The sequence below is a fragment of the Propithecus coquereli genome, unplaced genomic scaffold (assembly GCF_000956105.1).
Source record: "Propithecus coquereli isolate 6110/MARCELLA unplaced genomic scaffold, Pcoq_1.0 Scaffold88, whole genome shotgun sequence".
In the NCBI taxonomy this organism is placed as follows: Eukaryota; Metazoa; Chordata; class Mammalia; order Primates; family Indriidae; genus Propithecus; species Propithecus coquereli.
In genome coordinates this window covers 10993404-11010343 of record NW_012155062.1, presented here as the reverse complement: position 1 = coordinate 11010343, position 16940 = coordinate 10993404, and the positions used below count along the sequence as shown (strand labels likewise).

General features: G+C 40.8%; 1 protein-coding gene across 1 annotated transcript in view; it reads left to right on the top strand.

The window, feature by feature from the left end:
- The window catches only part of CLNK (cytokine-dependent hematopoietic cell linker), a 105906-nt gene that overhangs the window by 50459 nt on the left and 38507 nt on the right, over positions 1-16940 (top strand). Inside the window, exons 8-9 of the mRNA XM_012664266.1 lie at positions 2059-2061; positions 3418-3463. Of these exons, the coding sequence (XP_012519720.1) occupies positions 2059-2061; positions 3418-3463 (49 nt within the window). The remainder of the gene's footprint in view (positions 1-2058; positions 2062-3417; positions 3464-16940) is intronic.

Here is a 16940-nt window from a genome sequence, read left to right as displayed (position 1 = left end):
TTCTCTCATGAAACATACAGACCAATAATAAATAAGTAAATAGCAGATAGACGATATGGCAAGTGATAAGTGGTTTGAAAAAAATAATTAATGCAAGATAAGAGAAGTCAAGAAAAAATTTTCCCAGTAAAGACTGGGTTGAATGAATGAATGACATTTAATCCTTAAAATAGTCTTGCAAGAAGAACATTATCATTCTCATTTTAACAGCTTCAACTTTACTAACTCTGTGCCTTTAGGCCAGTTACTCACCCTCTCCGAACCTTCATTGTCTTACCTATAAAATCTCATCACTATTGCGATGCTACAGAGAGAGCACCATGCCTGGCACAAAGCAGTCAGTCAGTAGATGACATCTCTGTGAGGACAGGGACTACTTTAGCCCCAGCACCTGGTTCCTTTATGTAAGAGGTTCTCAATAGACATTGGTTAAATGGATGGAAATGAACATTCCGGAGGACATTTAGGGGATTTAAAAAAAAAGAAAGAAAATGAATAAACTTTCAATTATTTTAACTCAATTTAAAACAATAAATATTTGTTTAATAGGAAATGAGACCGAGTCTTTCCCCAGTTCAACTTCTGTTCACAGGGAACACTTCTTCAGTCTGTCCTTCAAAATTCTCCTACTTTTCTATTCCTACTTGTTGCTATCAACAAGATCTGCAACTGGGAGAGCCCCACCAGGGACCGCCTGAAAAGGAAGAGGACAATTCAAGACACTGATCATTAGAGTAGGAGGCATGCTCAGGGAACAACAAGAATTGTAGAGTGATTGAACCAGTGGGTGAAGATGCCACACGTTCTGGTCTGGTTATGCAGAAGTAGAGAACGCTTAGCTAAAAAGTTGGGCTTTCCTGTCCCTAAAAATCACTGATAATCCCCTTTTGCATACACATAAGCCTTCATAAATAGAAATTTTTTTAGGAAAGATAATTCTCATTTGAGTTTTTAAAAACAACTATGCCAGAATTCAAGCTTCCATTCTTATTACTTTATATTTCTTCATATTGTCTTTGTAGCTTCCTGTTGAAAACAAATTTCTTCCTTTAGCTAGATCACTTTGCAAATGGAACTACAATATCAATATACTAAGTCCAGTAAGATCACATGAGAAAAAAGATTTGGCAGGCACGAGCAAAATTTTGACCGGAAGGGAAAGTTGTCTTATAAATAATTAAACAAAGCCTTGGCCTCAATTTAGATAAAGAGGGAGGTTGTACTTGTATAATCAGTATTTGAATAATCAAGTTTTTATGATGAGCAGATTATCTCTTTGGTTACAACCTCATTCTTAGGAGTTGCTTCTTACTAACTCTGTGTGTTTATGTTGAAATTAAACTATCCGTGAAATGGATCTTCAATAGTCCTTACAGAGGCCAGTTTATATCTAGCCCCTTAGACTGGTTACATGTGTCTTGCTCTAAACCACTGCTCATCCTTCCATTTATTGAGCATTTACTGTGCACCGAGCACTGTGCTCAACAATGGGGATAAACAGTGCCCACAGTCTAATGGAGGAGGCAGTGACCCAGATTGGCAACTTTGATGCAATCCCATGTGTGGGATGGAGTTGAGCACAGGGTACAAAAGGACACCAGGCTGCATGGCTGAGCCCAGCTAGCAGCTTTGGAAAGCTTCTGTAAGAAGCTATGCAGAGCACTCTTTCACACCTATAACACATTGCATTGTAAATGGTGGTTCTTAACGTGGGGGAGATTTTGCCCCACACGGCAACTCTGGCAAAGACTGGAGATATTTTTGGTTGTCGTGACTGGGTAAGTGCTGCTGGCATCTAGTGGGTGGAAGACAGGATGTTGCTAACCTTCCTACAAGGCACAGAGTAGCCCCTCACATCAAAGCGTTATCCAACTTCCAATCGCAATAGTGCCATGATTGAGAAACCTGTGTTATAATCTACCTGCATGGATGTCTGAGTCCTCCTTTAGAACCCAAACTCTTATTCTTCTTTGTTCCCTCATAATCTAGCACTGCTGCAAGTACATTGTAGACATGAATAAGTATTTGTTTGGTATAAATTGAGAATAGCTCCAGCAGAGGGTCAGAAAATATTCCTGGGCCTGGGATCCTATACTAATACCTTCTACTGGGGGAGATACCAAAAAACTCTCTTATGCAAAAGATCCACCAAAGACACAAAGCAGAATTTGGCTGCCAAAGGGAAAAAGAGCAGGGGAAGCCCGAACCCTAAGACACTAAGCATGCAAGGCCCACCTGCAATGGGGACGACAGGGAACCTCTCCTGCCTCCATGATGAGGCTAGCATGGGGGAAGGGCAAGAGCATTGGAGGCTCCTGCTAAGGGGCAGGCTGCAGGGAAGATTAACAGGTGGGAATGCAACCAGCACAGTGAAAAACCCTCCAATACCACCGTCCCCACAAGATCACCCTGGGGGAGTTGGAAGCTGATGGTATGATGAAGACGACCGTGGCCACAACCCAAAATCCAACCAGTGCTCAACACCTGACCAGACTGACCAGCAGAAGAAGGGCCACGCCCTTTCCAGGCATAAATACTGCAGTTCAATGTTCCACAAGAGGATAAGAGGGAGCCGGGAGTTAAATGACACCCACATCCAGCTTGCCCACCTCAGCTTAATGCCAATAAAGAGTAATACTAAGACCCTAATATTAATCTAGGCTTAAAGACTTTCAAAAACATGGGGCCACCTTTATGATACCTTCATCATCTTCTTCACCCTCATGTCTTCCAATTGTGCAGCCCTTAATAGTTCACTAATTTCTTTAATTATCATAATAATGACACAATTATTCAGTGTGGTTAGTGACACACCATGTTCTAGGCACATCACAGGGTGTGTCACATGTCATCCTCCGATCCTCAAGAGACATCAGTGTTTTTGTTACCTCCATTTCACAGATGAGGAAACCGAGCCCCAGAAGGTTGAGTGGTTTGCCATGTCCTCACAGCACATGGTGGAGGTAGAATCCCAGCCCAGGCTCTGATCTGGGGCCACATTCTGATCTGCCTGCGTGACTGCTTCCATGTACCTGATCATGGACATCAACCTTCAATATTAACCCAGCAACCTGAATTGACTGAGTATTTCCCCAATTATAAAGATGAAAAATATGAAGCTCATAATATGCTAAATGCCTTTTCCAAAGTTTTACAGCAATAAGAGGCAGGACTGGATCCCAACTCCAAGTGCTTTTATGCCAAATACCACCTACAGTGCACCCTTTGTTGGCAGTGGTACATGTATTTACACGTACTTACTGACTGCCAACCATGCATGTACGACATTCTTGAAGAAAGATGAGTCCATGGACTTACACCTTTATCCTTGGGAATCTAACCACAGAGAGTGTCAAGACAGTAGATGGTGTCATAGTCACAACTTAAGGGGTAATGGTGTCATGTTGTCTTCTACAGGTGGACAAACCTATTTCCAAGGACATCAGAAGCCAACACGTCAAAGGTAAAGTCACATCACAAAAAGTTTGAAATATAAGTATAGGAACATCTACTTTGTTTCCAAGATCCTCCAGCATTTTTGTTTGTGGTCATGGATTATCTTAAACAAGGTGATCCATTGAATTACCCATCAGGAAATAACTATCTAATTTTAGAAAGAGTCTCACACACCCTATGCCTTTTTATTATTTTACCTTATTGATGAAAAAATTGACTGTGAAAACTCACATTCTGTGCTGTGCAATTTTGGAGTGGAATTGTTTTGAAACATATGGATTGCATTGAGTATATGACTCTGTTATTTCTCTGAGCATACTGCAGAAAAATCACAAGATAGAAATCTAATTTTAAAACATTAATTAATTAATATGAAAACAGATTTTAAAGCTTTAGGCAAAACAACTCAATTTGAAGATGAAAATACAGGTATGAGCCTGAAAGCAAATAATCAATTTCAGTTGAGCTAGAAGCACAAATGGATCACAGCCAAAGAAATTTAATTGGACAACATCCATTATGGCTTCTCTCAGCATTTTCCCTGTGCCCCATCTCTTCTCACAATGCCCACTGGAAAAGATGACAATGCCATGATTTACTTTTCCCAATAATTGAAACATATCAAATTCACCTTTTATGCGTCTAATGCTGTATCACACTAATAATCCTGTAATCCTAATGTATTACTAATAAGACTTTTTCTCTAATGGGAAAGTGTAACAGTTAGGGTCCCAACAGGAGGCAGATGGAACACTCAAATTAGGATAATTTAAGGAAGCTTATGACAAAGGAACTATTTACCGAGCTGTCAGTGCATGGGGGGTAAAGGAAGAACGAGGGGAGGGATGGTGCAGGAACCACGGCTGACAGTGGTGGGGACATCACCAACCCTAGGCCAAAGAGATGAGGAGAAAATTACTGGAAACCACAAGGAGCATACCACCTTGGTCAAGGGACACCGCCAGCCCTGGGGGACTTCACAGGGAGGATGCCAAGGAGATGAACACCTCACCTCTCTCTCCAACCTCCCTCTGACCCTTTCCCAGGGCTTCCCAAAGGCTAAACCCAACCAGAAAGGAGAGGGCAGTGCAGCCCATATATGTCCACACTGTGCAATCTCCACGGGCAGAAAGCAGGGTGCAGCAGGGTGGAGGGTGGTCCTGCAGGGGCAAATGGAAGACACCCACAGGAGGAAGCACAGCTTTGTGGATAGAGCAAGGAGAGTCACCAAAACCTAGGCTCTGTCACTCCCTGGCTGTGTGACCTTAAGTGAGGCACTCAACCTTTCTGAGTTGTACTTTCCTCTTCTCTGAAATGTGAAGTGAACAGGGCTTCTATGACTATTCACATCAGTTACACTGGAAGGAGGATGGATCCTGCAATGGTGGAAGCCATAGTCGTTCCGTAGTCCACCGCTCGCCTGCATCCTGCACAGCCTTCAGATTCCTGTCTTCCTTTCATCCCACTCCCAAACCCACACAACTTAGGAAAGCTACCATAGCTGTGCCTCTTTAGTCCTTAAAAATGTCAATGGCTTCAATGCACACAGCATTTGATTCAGAGCTCTTCTCCGTTAACTGATCTACATATAGGATATGATTCAGATAAAGATAAAATTTAATATCTTCAGGCACATATTTCTAAATTCTATTAAAATTAAACTGTTAATTTGCTTCTGAGATTCCTGGTAGTCTAAGCAAAAAGGGAATTAAGCTCCAGCTCCTTTATGAGATATGAATTTCCCATAACAAAAAAGCAAAATAATTTCTCAGGGAGAGCAACAAGGACATATCTTTCATGATTAAGTTAGTGCTGTCTATTTTATAGAGGGTATTGGCTGATATATGAGTACCAGAGCTGCAAAAATATGAGCATTCTTTAAAGCAGACCCCAGTGTAAACTGAGACCATAACTGCAAAGAGGACCTCAGTGAAACCAAGGATTATAGAAGCTGGTGCTTGTTGGGGGTCAGGGGAAGTTGTATGGAAGACTTCTTCATAATGGTTATTTTCTTTACATCTTTCTTTTCTACACTTCCCCATAATTGATAGTTCTCCATTAACTCCCAGAGCTCCATGGTAGTAACTAAACAGAGAAGGAAGCTGGAAGGAGGAAAATTAATATGAATGCCCCCCATTTTTAGGATCAGGCATCTTGCTGAAAAATGTTTGGATGATTTATGTGTTTATTACAAAACTCTATTTTTGATGCAAACACATTCTCAGATAATTTATTCACTCTCACAAAATGTCACAGGAAAAAACATATCTGTTGGTTCAGTAATGGCAGAATGTTATGGTGATATTTTTCATCAAGTTGAGCTGTTATAGATTTATGTTAATGTACATTTCATGTCATTTTTCTTGCAATCATATTCTGACATTATCCGGAAACTGTCAGATTACAAGAACTTATCTTCCCTAAAGCTTGACTTTTTCTTTTCTTTTTTTTTTTTTCATTCCTAAAAATGAGTAAAAGTTGATTTAGAGGCAAAGTATTTACAGAATAAATTGTTTGTGATGAACCACTAGTATCAGCCACAGATCCAGAAGAAATTGTCTTATTTTCAGATGGGGATAGCTATAATTTTCAAATCTTATATAGCTTATCTTCCTAGAGAAACCAAAGCTGAGGATAAGGCAGGCTAAATTGCATTTCTCTTTGTCCTAGACGTGAACCAAGCACAAACTCTAAACCAATTCTCTGTAAAGTGGCAAGCGTACTGTATACAAGAGTGAATGTATAAAGAGGTACAATAAACCATCCAAGAAAAGAAAAAGAGATTATACATAGGCTACTGAACATGTATATCCAGAAACACAAGCTTGGTTGAAAAGAAGCAAAATAGAATTCCACAAAATTCCATCAAAAGACCTTCACACTAGTTTGCTTTTGGACAAGTTTAGATGCCAAAGAAATTAGAATCAGCAATGAGATTAGAGTTCATCTGGTTCAACTCCCCCAGTTTATGTGAGGAAGCTTAGCAAGGGAAGTAGCTTGCTCAAAATCATCAGCAAGAAGTCAGAGCCCAGACCAAAGCTAGTGTTTACTCAACGATGGTAATGTTTCCAGGGTTTTACTGTATTTGCTAGTGTATAAAATTCATTCTGCAAACTCCCTCTTTGTTCCCTAATTGATATCCCATTCATCCAAAGTATAAAAAGTTTAGAGCTGAAGATGTGAATTGATAGATGACACTGTCCCCTAGTGGCCAGACATGGCAACACAAAACATCACAGTAAATGATGGGATTTGGTATCCTATAGATTACACCCTTCACAAAAACAAGCCTGAGGTCACAGTGTTGATCAAAAATAAATGTAATATTATTCTTCTACCATTTTATATTTACATTTATTTCAGCCACAGCCCATGTGGCTCAAAAGCAACAGAGGCATTGGTACAATACTTGACTCAAAGTTAATGTTATAAACTTAATAAAATCACTCATTAACAAGACTACAGAGCAAAATTTTGTCTTACCATCACACAGGAAAACTAATACAGCTCAGAGAAAAGGGAAGAGAATCTGATAGCTGCTTGACATAGCAAATATATTTTCTGATAGAGAAATATAAAGTAGCCACAAATAGGAGAAGAATTTAAAACAAGGTATTTAATAAAAGAAGCTCAAGAAAGCCCACATCCCCCAAATGATAATAATTCCCCAATAAAGATCCAATTCCTAAAAGAATTCCAACATATAAGAACTGTCTTTACATAAGTAAAACATGTTCCTCCCCATGAAACTATTTCAAAATCACTTAATATATATGCATAATGAAAAGTACTTTCTTTTTTCTTTGTAAATTTGGGATGTTAACTAAAATCAGCCACCACAGTTTGCAGTAGACTGAGGGGTTCCCAAGAAGTAAGACTTTCAGAACTAAAACCAGAGACACACCGGGCAAACTCAGACAAGTTGGTAACCCTGGATGTGGCTTCTATACCCACATGTCTTGCATGCATGCCAGCAGAACAACAGGATTATTTTGTTTATTCAGTCAAAAGTTTTAAAATAGCACAAGATCCATCCAACCCCTCCTTGTAACTGACGCATGGTATTACTCACAGATATTATGGTTATTAAATATGAAATGTCCAATTTCCTTAAGTACTGAGTTTGACAGTTGATATCTTTGACATTTCACTTTGACACTCTTATTTTATTTTTATTGTGAAGGTACATTCTCAGTCTTGCAAATACACATTTTGGCTTGTGGTTATCATTCACATTTTTTTAGAGCAATTTTTGTGAAACCATGTACAAGTCAAAAATTTGTGTTATTTTCGAATGAGTTCCATTGTGGAACCACTGCTACGTAGACAGCTTGAAATATCAACAAAGTGTTTGGGAAGGATGTGGCTAATGAACTCACAGTACATCAGTGGTTTAAGAAGTGCTGTTCTGGTGATTTTAATCTTGAAAATGAGCCACGTGGGTGACCTGAGACCAAGGTGGATAATGATGACCTGAAAGCTGAAGTGGAAGCAAAGCCATCCTAACCTATGTGTGAATTAGCAGCAAGCTTTGATGTTACTATTCCAACACTATTGGACCATTTGAAACAAACGGGCAAGGTAAAGAAGCTGGATAAATGGGTTCCACATGAATTAAGTGACTATCAACAGAGAAATCATCTTGAAGCTTGCCTTTCTTTGCTGTCACCCCATAAAGGCGAACCAGTTCTATACCGTATTGTTACGTGTGATGAAAATGGATTCTTTTTGACAATCCCAAGTGGTTCAGCACAACGGTTGGATAAAGATGAAATGCCGAAACACAGTCCAAAACTGAATATTCATCAAAAAAAGCTAATAGTGTCTGTTTGGTGGCCCTGCACTGGTATTATCCACTACAGCTTCATGAAAACTGGTCAAGCGACTACAGAGGATGTCTACTGCAACTAACTGGACGAAATAATGAGGATGCTTGTGAATAAGCAGCCGAGACTGGTCAATAGAGACAGGCCAATCCTCTTGCAAGACAATGCTGGCCCACGTCACACAAACAATGCTGCTGAAACTACAGAGGCTGGACTTGGAAACTCTCTGTCACCCACTGTGTTCACCAGACCTTGTACCAACTGAATACCACTTCTTCCAGGCTTTGGACCACTTCTTGCAAGGAAAAATATTGAATTCTCATGAAGCTGTGGAAAACACCTTTCATGATTTCATCACCACTCGCTCTCCAGGCTTCTTCACTGCTGGCATAAACAAGGTACCGTTAAGATGCCAACACTGTGTCGATGGTTTAGGCGCATATTTTGATTAGTTCTACTGCTTCTTGTTTGAGATATAATAAGCTACACTTTTGATTCAAAATCTGACATTTCATATTTAATGACCTAAATATTTGAGCGGGCCCAAGGCTCTCACTGCCTTTCCAGGCAGCCCACACCACCTTTAAACAGCGCCAGGAACAGCTCTGTCTTCCTACAACTTCCTCCCATGGGTTCTTGTTCTGAGTAGCTCAAAGCACAGTTATCTTAAAATAATTATGTGAGATGTTGAGTCATATTAAATAAAAGGGGGACTCTGGATGCACTAACCTTGAGAAACACTGAGTTAAACAAAAATAAACAGAGCTCTTTATTGTCCAATATTTCAGAGCATTGTGAATCTATAAGAGGGAGATTGGGAATGGAGCATTTGCAACTATAGGGTCCACGAAACCTGCTTTTTCTTGGATCAGGTTCTTGGTCCCATGCTCCTTAGAACGCCCTTCAGAAAAGCCTAGTCTGACTCAAATGTTAGTTTCAGTTCTAGGTTCACAGTACATTTCCCATTCGGATTACTTTCTCGGTACTTAAAAATGATCCAGTCATTGTTTAGGGCAGATACTCCTCAACCTATGACAGTCACGTACACAGAAATCTCGTGGACATGAATCCCTTCCATCCCTGCCAGCCCCTGGTGAACTGTGGAGCATGATAAGCTTGCCCTTACTCCTCTCTACTTATTTTTTCTAATTCCGTATGCTACACCACAATGTGAAGAAAAAGCCATTAATAATAAACGTTAAATTGGTAAATTAAAAGCTGCTTGTATGGGAAGAGTAGAGGATTGTAAAGCAGGGGAGAAATGGACACACATAGAGGTAAAATATATCTGATTTCATCATAATTCAACCAATAATATTCAGCCCCTACTATGTGCTTAACATTAGGGCCAACTATTTAGTTGCTCAGTAAACCCTCAGTCCCACAGGAGGCACTCTGTTTATACACCTCCTTCCCCAACCAGACGATGAGCCTGGAGGGAGCACATCTTGTCTACGGACAGTTATGGCACTACAATGGCCGCCGCGACAGTCGGTTGCTTTGTTTAAATACTTTGCCGGGGCACTGGGCTGGTACTGAGTCACGTGAGACCTTAGTCCTGGAGGAGCCCACAGTCTGGTGAGTTCTGTACTAAATGTTGTGGGAACTCAGAAAAGTGTATACTTCATTCTGCTTTGAGGGAAGAATTGTGTCTTCCAGGAAGGCTTCACAGAGCAAGGGACGTTTGACTGTGGTGGGAGACAATGCTCTCAAGGGAAGTGAAACTTTATTGTTGATTCTCAGAAACAGCTAAAATGTGGATGCATGAATGCCAGACTTGGGGACAAGTAGCCTTGGGTTCAAATCTTGGCTCTACCACTTCCCAAAATATGGGACCTACTGCAAGCGACCTAACTCTGTAAATTTAAATTACATGGACAAAATGGACAAAATAGCACCTACATCCTGAGGTATTTGTTTTGAAGGTGATAACCAACACAAAACCTATGGCACAGTCACTGACACTTGGTAGACAAGGGCACATTCAACTGCACTAATGATTTCCAAATCCTTTCCTCCCTCTGTTACCCCCTGCCCTTCTTTGGGCACTGAAAAGTTTTCCTGACCCTCTCTGAGGGCTGACACCATCTCATGCTCTATCTAGATTATTTTTCAGCATACAAAATAAATTTCTTATAGACGAATGTATAAAAATAAGCTAGATGCCTCAATCACAGAGACCACGGTTTATGTAACATTTTTTTCCTACAGCAAACACACAGCAACCACATTAGGTGCACGGTGGATGCATGGCAAATATTTATCAAATTAAACCTGTAAGTTAGTCTTTTTTAAGAGTTTATTAGGTAAGTATTACCTCTCAGCCAGGTGTCATAGAATCACCTGCAGGCAAGCCTGTGGCCTCAGTCACATGTTCTCGTTAGGTAAGGGGCTACAGAGAGGCAAGTCAAGTAGCACAGGTGGCTTCTGGCTCCATCTCTGTCTCTGCTTCTAAATGTAGGCAAATCATATTCTTGCACTGGGCCTTAAAATCCAATCTGTAAAAACACAGCAGAATTCAATGGTATCCAGCATTTTGTAAATGCATGGATATGATTCATACGTACAAATCCACCCACCCCACTGCCCACGTCACCTCCTCCTCTTCCTTCTTCCATTCCCTGAGACACCCAAGTCAGTGAAAAAGACATCCCCTGGGCTTGTTTTGGAAAAATGTTTCTATCCCCCATCCGTCACTAACCCCAGCATGAAAGTTGTTGAAGTGCATATTCCTGAGAAATTGCACTTTCTGATCTTTTATGAGGAGCTGCTAGAGCAGGTGGGTTTCTTCCACATCTTCGGCTTTGCCTAACTTTACCCTCCCTACTGCAACCTGAAGGATGGTTTCAGCAATCGATTGCTGTGATTAATTTCTGAAAGTTTCAACAGACTTGGAGAGTTTTCTCAAACAGGTCTTGCCAAAAATACATTATTAGCCACTTGGATCATAAGTTGCTTCTTTGGACTCTTTCATAATTAATCATCAGGACATGAAATCATAATGGTTTGCTTTCAGATATCATAAAACCCTTAGGTACAATAAGTTTGTGATTGAGACCAAATTTTAACCCATTTTGTCCAAAGTCTGTGTCTTTAATTATAGAACATTACATTGATGGTCTATTTCTGAAAGTATTGATTTGCATGATCCTATTTTATAGATAGAGAGTATTGCATATATTTAGCACAAATAAGTGAAAAATAAATACAGTAGTCTTCCCTTATCCTTGATTTCACTTTCCACAGTTTCAGTTACCTGTGGACAACTATCCAAAAATATTAAATAGAAAATTCCAGAAATAAACAATTTATAAGTTTTAATTCACGTGCCATTCTGAGTAGTTTGGTGAAATCTTATGCTGGTCCTCTTCGTCCTACCAGAGACATGAACCATTTCTTTGTCCAGCATTTCCATTCCATATACACTACCCATCTATCTGTTAGTTACTTATGAGCCGACGCGGTGATCAAATTGACTGTCATGATACCATAGTGCTTGTGTTCAAGTCACCCTTATGTTACTTAATAATAGCCCCAGAGTGCAAGGGTAGTGACGCTGGCAGTTCAGATATGTCAAAGTGAAGCCATACAGTGCTTCCTTTAAGTGAAAAGGAGACCATTCTCGAATTAAGGAAGGAAAAAAATTGTATGCTGAGGTTACTAAAATCTACTTGATTTTAGATAGAAACAATCTTCTATCTGTAAAATTATGAAGAAGGAAAAAGAAATATGTGCTAGTTTTGCTGTTGCACATCACTCTTTGTCGTAGGCATGCATGCGTAGGAATAAACATAGTATATAGAGGGTTTGCTACTATCCAGTTACAGTCTTAAGGGTCTTGGAGCGTACCACCCAAGGGTAGGGGAAACTACTGTAACTTAAGTGTACATTTATATAATTTTTTTGATAATGTCTGTATTTAACAACCAGGTTATAAAATTCCTGAAAATTTAACAACCAGCTTTTATAACCTGGTTCAAGTCAGTCAAAAGAGCAGGCGTCTTAATCCCTCCTCCTTCTCCAAGAGCCTTGCTTGACCATCCCAGAACACTGTGAAGTTGACAACTTCTTCACGGTTTCACCATAATAAGTTGTGGAGGAAATAGTCAAGCCAAGGTTCATCCGATTCTACAGCCATACTATGCTCACCTCACTGCATTACCTCCCAAAAAGCAATAACTCTGGCAGTCAATATGAGATCTAACTCCTCTTGTAAGACTGAGAAGCAAATAGTCTCAGGGCAGATGGTGCTAATTACACCTCTGGCCACCAGATGGCGAGCACGCCAGTCTTCTCCAGGTGAAAACCGCTTGCTCGGATTTTAAGATGGGAGTGACTTTGAACGACTGTTTGGGTCCTTTTGTTTGATGCGTAGCGAACTTCTCATAGCCCTTGAGAAAATTTGTGTACTTCATCTAGAGGGTAAATTTCTATTTTCCCTCTAATTTTCCATTACATAATAGCAGTAACTGCAGATATGCCTTAAGAACCATGCCTTGAAATGCATTAACTCATCTGTTCCACATATGAATTCCCATGAAATATAAATCATCCATTCCTCAATCCATTTGTTTATTTCACAAACATTTACTGAGTATCTGCTATGGGCTCTGCCGAAAGTAAGTAGCAGAATCAAGATTCAATTTGAAGAAATTCAGCTCCAAATTTCATCCTGTTTTCGATATTACGAATACCTGAATTGTTATCACTTCATTTAAAAAGGCTCTGGAATAAAAAAAAGATGCTGAATTTTATCTGAATTACCATCAAAGCTGTATGATCGTAGATAAGTTGCTTCTTTTGTTTCATCCAGTTTTCTCACTTGCAAAGTCCCTTAAGTTCACTTCGACCTCCTCTTACTTTGAAGGATTTTGGTTGTCTAAACAGTGATTAAGTGAAGCGCCAGGGCATCAGTGGTTGCCAATGGGCATATGTGATGTGGCCAAAACCTCAAGGATTGGTGCTGCTACTGCTGATAGCATAAAACCCAAAATATTTAAAGTGAGGGAGGAAATTAAGTGATGGTAGAGAAAACTTTATATTGCAATGAAGACACAGGACATGTGGAAAGTGTGTCAAAAAGATTCACCATGGTTAACACAAAAGACTCCGAGTGGCCAAGGCAATCTTGGATAAGAAGAACAAGGCTAGAGGCATCACACTTCCTGATTTCAAATTAACTTACAGGGCTATAGTGGTCAGGGCAGTGTGGTACTGGCATAAAAGTCAACACATAGACCAAAGGAGCAGAGTGGAGAGCCCAGCAATAAGTTCATGCATAGATTAAACAAACTACTTTTTGTCAATGGCATCAAGAATATACGATGGGGACGAGATAGTCTCTTCAATGAACAGCGTTGGGGGAACTGGATGTCAATATGCAGAAGAATAGGTTGGAGAAGAATAGGTTGCGGAAAAAAGGAAAACCATGAAAGGAAATCAACTCAGCGTGATTAAAGACTTAAAGGTAGGACCCAAAACTATAGAACTCCTAGAAGAAAACATAGGGAAAAGATCCCCGACATTAGTCTTGGCAATGACTCGTTGGAAATGAGACCAAAGGACAGGCAACAAAAACAAACAAGTGGGGCTGCATTAAAGTAAAATCTTCCGCACAGCAAAGGAAACAATCAACATAGTAAAAAGGCATGCTATGGAATGAGAGAAAATATTTGCAAACCACATACCTGATGAAGAGTTAACATCCAAGATATACAGGGTACTCATAAACTGAATAGCTAAAAAATGAGTGACCTTATTGGAAGCTGGGCAAAGGATCTGGGTGGACATTTCTCCAGGGAGGACACGCAGTTATATATGTGGAGGCACTCAGCCTTTTGGCTCAGCCTCCCTGGTATATATCTATATTTATATTTCCTATATCAAGGAAATATAAATCAGAGCCACAGTGAAATGTCACCTCACACCTGTTAGTATGGCTACTATTTAAAAAATGTAAGATGGCAAGTGTTGGGGAAGATGTGGAAAAAAGGGATCCCTTGCATGCTGTTGGCAAGAAAATGTAAATTTCTTTATACATCGACCACACTTCAGTGGAGTGGTTAAAAAAAGATTCACTATGGTTAAGGCAATGTTCTTACCCTGGTGTATAAGATCCCATGTGATCTGGACACTCCCCTCCCTCCAGCATTACCTCTAAGGCCTTACTTCCCCATGTGTTCATCCCATCTGCTAGGGTATGAATGTCTCCTCCAAAACTCATGTTGAAACTTAATCTCCAATACGGCAGTATTGAAAGATGGGGCCATTAAGAGGCGACTGGATCATGAGGGCTCATTGTTAATGGGTTAATGGGTTATCGTGGAAGGGGAACTGATGGTTTTATAAGAAGAGGAAGAGATACCTGAGTTAGCACATTAGCAAGTTCAGTTCTGCTGTCATCTGGTGCCCTGTGCTGCCTCAGGACACCACAGAGTCCCCACCAGCAAGAAGGTTCTCACAAGATGTGCCCCCATGATCTTGGACTTCTCAGTTTCCATAACTATAAGAAATAATTTTTTTATATAAATTACCCAGTTTCAAGTATTCTGTTATAAGCAACAACAAACAAACAAACAAAAAAAAAAAAAACAGAGTAAGACAGAAAATTGGTACCAAGCAGTGGGGTGTTATTGATAATGAATATCTGAAAATGCAGAAGCAGCTTTGGAAGTAGGAAATGGGGAGAGGCTGGAAGAATTTGGAGGAGCAGATTACAGAAAGCCCAGCTGATGAGGGCTTAGAAGACAATAAGTCTAAGGAAAGTTTCAAACTCCTTAGAGATTGGTAAAGTGGTCTTGACCAGAATGATGATAGAAAGATGGACAGCAAAGACCATTCTGATGAGGTTTCAGTTAGAACTGAGGAACAAGGTGTCGGAAACTGGAGTAAAGACCATCCTTGTTGTAAATCGGCAAAGAACTTGTGTCCATGCCGAAGGACTTTGAAGAAGGTCAAACTTGAGAGTGATGAACTAGGGTATCTAGCAGAAGAAATTTCTAAGCAAAATAAAGAAGGAGTTGCATGGTTACTTTGGGCATCTTAATGCTGAGATTCAGGAGCAAAGGAATAATTTAAAGACAGAATTTATGATTAAAAAGAAAGCAGAATGGAAAAAAATTGCCACATAAATAGATAAAAAAGTATTTAGGAAAGGAAATCAAGGGTGTAGCCCAGCCACCATTTGCTAAAGAGATGATCATTTGCTAAAGAAATTAGCACATTATAGAAGGGAGCCAGGTGCTATTCCTCAAGACAGCGGAAGGAAGTTTCCAAAGGCATTTCAGAAATCTCGAGGCTGTCCCTTCCATCACAGGCCCAGTCACAGGCCTAGAAGGGCAGAATCGTTTCGGGGGACAGGCCCGGGATGCTCTCCATGGCTATTTTCCCAGGGCCACCTCAGGACTCCACTGCCCACACCCAAGCACAGCACTCCATGGCTGTCCCACCTAAGACTCATGCTGAAACTCTGGAGGGTGTAAGTCATAAATCTTGGTGGTCGACGTGGTGCTAATTCTGCAGGCTTGAAGAAAGCAAGAGATGTGGAGGCTTGGCAACCTCCACCCAATGTCAAAGGATGTCCTCAGAAGGGGCCCAGGAAGAGACTTGTCACAGGGACAGAACAATCAAAGAGCCCCCACTAGAGCAATCTTGAGTGGAAATGTGGTATTGGAGCTGCCAGAGAGTCCCCACCAGGGCAATGCCTAGTGGAGCTGTGGGAGCAGGACCACCACTGAGACTCCAGAACTCTAGAGTTATCAGCGCGCGATGCCAGCCTGGGAAAGCTGGGTGGACTAAGCCCAGCCAAGCCATAGGGCCAGGGCTTCCAGAGGCCTTGGGCATCCAACCCCCACACCAGTGTGCAGGGTCTTAAGGCCTAATGTCTGTTTTCTTGGGTTTTGGACTTGCTTAAGGCCTTTTACCCCTTTCTTGCCTATTTCTCCCTTTTGGAATGGGAATGTGTATCCTATGCCTGTCCCACCATTGTATCTTTGAAGTAGATAACTTGTTTTGATTTCACAGGCTCTCAGATGAGACTTTGGACTTTGGAATTTTGAGTTGGTGCTGGAATGAGTTAAAACGTTGGGGCTATGGGGATAGAATGAATGTATCTGTATGTGAGAAAGACGTGGATTTGGGGGGGAGGGGGTCAGGGGCAGAGTGCTATGGTTTGAATGTCCCCTCCTATACTCAAATTGAAACTCAATGCACAATGTGGCAGTATTGAAAGGTGATGCCTTTAAGAGGTGATTGGATCGTGAGGGCTCTGCCTTCACATAGAGGTTAATTAGCTCATGGATTAATGGGTTATCATGGAAGGGGAATTGGTGGCTTTATAAGAAGAGGAAGAAAGACCTGAACTAGCATAGTAGCAAGCTCAGGCCCTTGTCATACAATGCCCTGTACTGCTTCAGGATATCACAGAAAATCCCCACCAGCAAGAAGGCTCTCACTAGATGTGCCCTCTCAACCTTGGACTTCTCAGCCTCTGTAACTCTAAGAAATACTTTCCTTTTCTGTACAAGTCACACAGGAATTCTGTTTTAAGCAACAGAAAACAGACTAAGATACCACCTCAGGACCTCTGCACTTGCTGTCCCCAGGTATCCACACGGCATGCTCCCTCACTTTCCTCAGGCCCGTGATTTCATCCCCTAA